Source organism: Apaloderma vittatum, unplaced genomic scaffold (genome assembly GCF_000703405.1).
Source record: "Apaloderma vittatum isolate BGI_N311 unplaced genomic scaffold, ASM70340v1 scaffold16760, whole genome shotgun sequence".
Classification (NCBI taxonomy): Eukaryota; Metazoa; Chordata; class Aves; order Trogoniformes; family Trogonidae; genus Apaloderma; species Apaloderma vittatum.
In genome coordinates, this window is record NW_009695204.1 from 15,348 (window position 1) to 22,275 (window position 6,928).

Consider the following 6,928-nt stretch of genomic DNA (forward strand, 5'->3'; position numbering starts at 1 on the left):
CCGAGCTCCCCTCCAGCCCCCAGGTCATCCTCACCGGCCGGCAGGGGTGACAGCGTCCAGCTGCTCCTCAGGGATCCTTGCTTCCCTAGCCACATTCACCAAAAAAAAACAAGCTCGTTAATCTGCGGGCAAAAATCCTCTGAATTTAACTCTCAGTTGCCTTTTTCCATCCAATTATGGAGGTAGAGACACTACTGCCAGAATTGCCCTTCTGCCCAAAGCGCTGCTCTCTGGAACGTAACTCCTGGGGGGTCCCAGGCTCTCAGGCTCAGCCTCGAGCAACGAGGTCTTGGCTTTGCCCTCTCCAGCTCCCTGCTCCGCACACATGAAAACCTTTGTGGAAACCTTCACAGCCAGGATTGCTCCTCTGGAAGTGAGATCTGGGTATGCTGCCCCCAGGAAAGCCTCCCAAGGGAGGGAACTTCCCTCCACCCTGACCTGGTCTCTGGGTAAGCTGCCATCAAGAAAAACATTTGTTCCTTATTTAACAGAAAGAGCTGTAGGAAATTCCTCACGCTCTTTGGGCTTGGGTCCAGAAAGGCAGCTACATTCCTTCGAAATCCATAGATGCAGCTCGGAAGCAAACTGCCCCTCCTTCAGCTGAGCGCTGATCTGCCGTGGCACCTGGGGACACCACAGCCCCGGCTCCCAGGACTCTCAAAGCCAGCAGAAGACATATTTTCAAAAGACCATGCCCACACCACCACCGGCAGCGAGGATGCGTCTCGTGGTTAGCCCGAGTACCCTGAGCTCACCTTCCCTCCAGCGCCACACGAGCACATCGTGGATGGGAACGTGAAATCCCCTGCGCTCCCAATGCATTTGTTTTACTGAACCTCCTAATTACTTTACATGCTCTCCCTGGGCTACAAAGAGAGACATAAACAGATTAACTAAATTAGGCCAATTAAAGGTTCCCTAATGGAATGAAATGTTTCAGGCAAGCTTGAGAGAGGAAATGGGCAGGGAGGAATGAAAGCTAATGCAATGTCAGGCAAACCGAGCGCAGCAGGAGAAGGCTACTTCAAAAAATAGGGTTCACAAATAAAAGACAATTTCACCTCCTGTAGATCTTCAAGGGTATTCCAGTGAACTACTACTTATGGACAAAGCTCCTTTTACTCTAAGCAGGAGTACCGTGGAAGGCAGAGCACCTACTGCAGACATCACCATTTGTCACACCACCACACAGCAATAACGCCGCGTTCCGCAGCCGTCAGCTTGGGAGCTGCTCATCTGGGGAGGAGAGTCACTGTCCCAGGAGACGAAAAGGGGCAGCACATGGCACAGGGATCCCAAAATTCAACCTGACAGCCAAGACCAAAGCCAGGAAAATGCCCAGCACCAGCCCACAGTCAAGAGCACCAGCACTCACAGAGCCGGGACAGGATCAGACCCTGGCTCCCCAGCAGCGACACGCCTGGAGTGGGAGCCCAGTCACCACGTACATGGGTCCTTACCTTCCTCTTCCCACGGACGATGTCCTCGGGGAGGCTCGTGTGGATGAGGCTGTGCACTTCCGTCAGCTCAGTGATGTCCCCCAGGGGCACGGGTGTATCCTCCGGGAGCGGGGACATGAGAGACTCCAGCTCATGAGAGTCCAAGGTGGCACTGGGAGCTGCCACCCCCTGCCTGCTCCGGTGGTAATAAGTGTGGTTGCCGGCTGCCTGGGAATCCAGGCCTGGCAAGGCCTCCCTGAGGGAAAACACACAAGAGCTGACACCTCTCATGACCCTCACTTTCCTCTGTCCCCAACAGCCACGGACTGTCAGACAAAATGATCCCCTCCGGGTCACTCAGGCCATCCTTGTGGCAGTGATCAGGCCCAAACCCCTGCCCTGACGCTCCTGAGCAAGGGGATCTATACACATCCTCCTACTGGCAGCAGCCCCTTCCTTAGACGCATCTCGTCACCATCTTCCCTAATCCTAAAGCTCATGCAAAGCATCGTGCTGGATACAAATCCCTCCCCTCAGCAGTGGGTCACCAGACAACGAGTCCCAACATGGGAGCAAGGGCTCTCTAACGCTTGCCTGTGAGGAGCTGTGTCACTCCTGTCATCTCTGCTTTACAGGTAAGAGATGCAACGGGACAGAATACTTTGATGGCCCCATTAGGACAAGACTTCGCTTGTTCCCAGTCCTGAGATCTGCTCTCAGCTCTTCTCAGCAACCAAGCTGGTTTCTGATCATGGTCTTTCCAAATGCTCGTAGCTGGATTCAGACCCCTGGGAGAGCAGGGGTCTTTGGGCTGAGTCCAAACCTCCTTAAACCAAACTGTCACTCACTGGGAAGCCTTTCACCATCTTCCCAACTAGATGTTAACAAACCCCTTCACACATCCTCAGAGCTGTCCAACCTCAGAAGCAAAATGCTGCCCACACTAACAGACAGGTAATAATCCAGCAAACAGTGGGTCCTGCCCCCCCTCCTTTTTTTTGTCTGAGAAAACTATTAGCCTAACTGTGAATTAAATAGAAACTACTGAGAAGACAGATCCGTGAAAAGACTGTATTAAATACGTTCCTCAGGCAGCCAGCACTCCCAAGACTCAGCCTGTGTATTAACTCATGTCACACTGCACATCCCAAGGAGCTCGGCTGAACCCAGGGCAGCGGCTCACAGTGGATCTCGTCTCCTTCCCCATCGGCCCGCGAGGTGACACCCACCTCTGCTTGCTGTTGCGGAAGCTGGCACACATGCAGAAGAGGATGCAGAGCAGCCCCAGGCAGACTCCCACAATGATTCCTGTGACGGAGTGGATATCCAGAACATCTAGCAGGAGAAGGACAGACAAATCATTTCAGCTGCTAGCAGGAAGAAGGTACAAAGTATTTTATGTTCTGAGAATCTTCACTAAGACCAATAGGCAATGCCTCTATACACATAAAGGAAGATTACTTGGCAGGGACAATTTGGAGCAGCTTAAAGCAAACTGGTGTCTATGCACATTCACTAAATCCACGTTACACAGGCCCAGCAGAAAGGCAGCACGATGCAGGTTGCGTCTGCCCTTCCACAGGAGCTGGGATGGGGAAGAGAGATGAAGTTCAGATGCAGGATGGGATCTGGAGCTGCCTGAGGTGTCTGGTGCTGCACACCTGAGGACTCTGCCGTGATCCCCTGTGCTGGCCTCCACACAGTCCTATCTCGCACCCTGCATGGTGACATCAGGCAATTGCTGGCAAACAGAAACGCCACTGCTGACAGATCACAGTCTTCAGCAACTCAACTTGCTTCCTGCACTGGGACAAAGGGCAAATTCGTACCAGACAACTTCTCCCGGAGGGTGTGCACATCCTTAACGTTTGAATAAGGACCAGATCCCACAACTGTCTTCGCTCCCATCTTGAAGAAGTATCTGGTATCGCTTTCCAGGCCGTGCACTTCAGTGCTGAAGATATTTCCTGATTGAAAACAAGTGAAAAAAAGTTTAATATGTGAGGTTTCAAGAGCATTCAGAGGCTACAGCAAAGCAGCAGTGGAACTGTGTTGGACCCTCAGAAGTGAGGGATTTTGTGTCATGAGCTCTAAGAGGCAATTCGTGCACCTTTTCGGTATTAACGAGCTTGCTGCTTCAAGAGGTGATGATACAGACTGCATGTGGTGTTACTGACACACGTTCTCCTAGGAATTACTGGCTGCCAGCCTGTATCTGCAGGATGTTTGCTGAATGATAATGGCTATTTCAGCCCCGCACAATGTCAAGACACGTATGATTTCAGTGTCTCAGCAGTCACGTCCCTGTACTCTCCTATACGACCAGGAGTAAAACCCAGCATATGCTCCAAGGAAGCTGGCACCACGAGCTTTTGAATGTTTATTTGTATGTACTCAAAGTAAAGCAAAAACCAGGGCAGCAGGACTGGCCAATGAGGGCTCCATTGGCAGGGAAGAAGGCAGGAGGAGGAGGACCTGGTGGGCTATTACGTTCCCTTGAGGAGGCTCACCTTCTCGTGTCAGCAAGGTCCACATGTCATCGGGCTGTGTGTTGTTGGCATTATACAGGATGAGATACTCCACGATGATGCCATTGGGCTCGGCAGGGGGGCACCAGTGTACCTGCACAGCGTAGGGGTTGAGCGGGTGCAGGCGCAGGTCAGATGGAGGAGTTGAGGGACCTGACAGAGAAAAGCAAAGATCCAGCGTGAGCAGCAGAAAAGAGGAGGAAAACATTCAACCCGCAGGGCATGACAGCCTCTCTGTGCCTTCTCTGAATCCTTCTCAGTGGTGCTGCAGCCATGTTTGCAAGCATGAAATAAATGATGAGCAACCTGAGTGCCACACACCTCACCCGAACAAGCTGCGGAGAGCACAGAGACGAGGCTGCTGAGCCCAACACAGCGCAGGGCTTGTGCACAGTGGCCAACCAGCCAAAGGAAACATGACAGTGCTGGCGAAGCCACGCAGCTCAGCTGGAGGCTGTGCAACACTGCTCATCTTTGAGAGGGTAGTCCCAGCACAGCCTCACTCCTCGTGTCTTTCGTATCCATCTTCCCCCTTGCACTGCAGCTAGTCCCAGCTTGGGGCAGGACCACCACCTCCCAAGGCCACTGCTGCTGCTCTGTGAAGCAGAGTACCGGAGATGCTGTCACAGAGTGAGGCGCTAACCCAGGGCAGCTCCCGGGATCATCTACTGCCTCCCAGCCCTCCCAGGCCTGAAGCTAAGAGGTGGAGACCTTATTGGAAAACCAGGCTGGACAAGGCACTCTTGTTCCGACAGCGACGGAGGATCTAGCGCTTAAGCGATGCCATATCAGCTCTCTCTAACAAGCAGGATTTCTCTGAACCCAGAAGTAACGACAACTGCTGCTCCAATTCCCTTCACACACTCCTCTCTGTTTATAAAACAGCTTTCCTTTAATGGGCTTGACAATGCTCAGCGTCTCTCTGCTTGTACCTGGGCGCATCACAGCTTAGAGGTGATCTGAGACCACATCTCTCAGGGGCACGTTAGAAGGAATTGGATAGAGATTCGGAGAAAGCCAGGAGAAATCAAGATCCAACACCCATAAACACTCACGGTCAGGAAGAGTGAACCGCTCCACCACGCTGCCAAAGGGCCCGTCGATGCCAACACCATTGGACTGCACGGCAAACTCGTACCTGGTGTAGGGCTTCAACCCACTGATGAGAATGTCTTCATCCGAGCTGCAGAAAGAGGTCACACTCACAAGGCCACGAACACTGTACAGTTCTTCCACCCACTGTCACCCTCGATACCTTCAAAGCAACACTAAGAGATCATCCTAAATCTTACAACAGTTGACTTTTCACCTAATAGTATTTGATTCTTCACCTGCAGCTTCTATATCTAAAGCTTCATCTCCTGTAGTCATGTGGATGCAAGAGCACTCAGCTCCCAGATGCAGAGCAACGTAGGTTCCCAGCCTCCAGGACCATTTCTGACGGACTGGCAGAGTAAACCTTGAAAACACAGCCTGGTTATAGGCTGAAGAGCTGCACGGGCATCCAGATTTACAGTATATCCCAAATTTAGCATAACTGCCTGAACTGTAGCTAGCTTCAAACCAAACTTGTGAGGCCCATCTCACAAATCATGAACGCTTCGAGACTGGCCATAACTGCAATACGCTATTATGTTATTAACAGAGAAACAAGCGTGTAAGGTCCAACCAGAGCAGCAAAGATGCAGAGACCAGCCAGTAAACGATCCCTTGGTATTCAATCACAGACAAGTCCCGGTGCCACATTTCAGCAGTTCTGAATGTATCTGCAACCAAGGCAGATGTTTCCAGCATGTGAAACACTGAGGATTTTGCTCAGTACCAGAACTTCCATGTGGGTTCCTGAACTTCCATGTCTATTCCTGACAGGAGCAATACGTGGCAGGCGTATCCTTTACCTTGTGTAGTACGTAACCAGAGAGGCGTTTTTCAGGCCCCAGGGGCTGAAGCGCACAGTGTAGTTGACAATTTTGACTGTTGTGAAGTCAGGTTTCTTCCACCTGAGCCAAATGGAAGTTGAGCTGTTGGACTCTGCATAGACTTGGACCGGGGGCAGCGGAGGACCCTTCTGCACAGGCAGATCTACGGTGCAAGACAGAAAAAAGAGATGTGGAGATGTACGCGACGGTAAGTACCCTTGCCTTGAAGCCACGTGCCAAGCAGAAGAGACAGACAACAAAGGGCAGTTCCTCACCTACTGCTGTTGCAGGTGCCTTTTCTGTTTTTCCCTTCCAAACCGCCGCGTAACCATCTTCGTGCTTGTTGAATGCCACCAGCTTCACCTCGTAGAGTTTCCCAGGAGCTGCAAAAAGCAAGCAGGGTTCGCCTGGGGTTATTTTTGTTGCCAACTCTCCCCAGTCAGACATGTTTTCTTCCATGTGACCAGCTTTTCTCACCATGCACAAAGTAGCTCAAATAGAGTTTTATTTGCTAAAAATACAGCAGGGAGATCCACTTACAGGCTTTCCACATTTAAATACTGTCCCACAACCAGTGCACTTATCACAGCTACTCTCTAGTTCTCCCCTTGCTCTTTACAGAAATTACCAGCAGGAGCAAATGGACTTGCCCCAGCCACCAAGGGTTAACCAGTCTCGTGGCCTACAGCACATCGTGTCACCATCTCCTGGTCTTTGCCTCTTGCAAACTACTAAAGAAACCCCTGCACGGCAACTCCTCCCTCTCCCCCATGAAGTGGACGCATTGGATTACTCGTTCCTGAGGAGCAAGGACAGTCTCTCCTCTCCAAAATCCACCTCCCATTTCTAAACTCCTTTCGGATTCATTCACTGCTGTGAAGACCTTCCTTCCAGCAAGTCCTCACATGCCCTGTTAAGCCACTGGCAGCTTTTGTTGGATGGTGACTATTTTGCCTCTGCAGCAGAGCTGCTTGATTTGCAATTAGAAAAGCAACAGCGCACACAGAACCACACCAGGAACCTGAGGGTCCTCATTACACGC

General features: G+C 51.5%; 1 protein-coding gene across 1 annotated transcript in view; it reads right to left on the reverse strand.

Moving 5' to 3' along the window:
- IGDCC4 (immunoglobulin superfamily, DCC subclass, member 4) overlaps nucleotides 1-6,928 on the reverse strand; it is an 86,206-nt gene that overhangs the window by 7,520 nt on the left and 71,758 nt on the right. The window contains exons 13-19 of the mRNA XM_009870537.1: nucleotides 6,162-6,269; nucleotides 5,866-6,049; nucleotides 5,023-5,150; nucleotides 3,950-4,120; nucleotides 3,269-3,406; nucleotides 2,669-2,774; nucleotides 1,461-1,695 (exon numbers count right to left, since the gene is read on the reverse strand). Coding sequence (XP_009868839.1) covers nucleotides 1,461-1,695; nucleotides 2,669-2,774; nucleotides 3,269-3,406; nucleotides 3,950-4,120; nucleotides 5,023-5,150; nucleotides 5,866-6,049; nucleotides 6,162-6,269 — 1,070 coding nt within the window. The remainder of the gene's footprint in view (nucleotides 1-1,460; nucleotides 1,696-2,668; nucleotides 2,775-3,268; nucleotides 3,407-3,949; nucleotides 4,121-5,022; nucleotides 5,151-5,865; nucleotides 6,050-6,161; nucleotides 6,270-6,928) is intronic.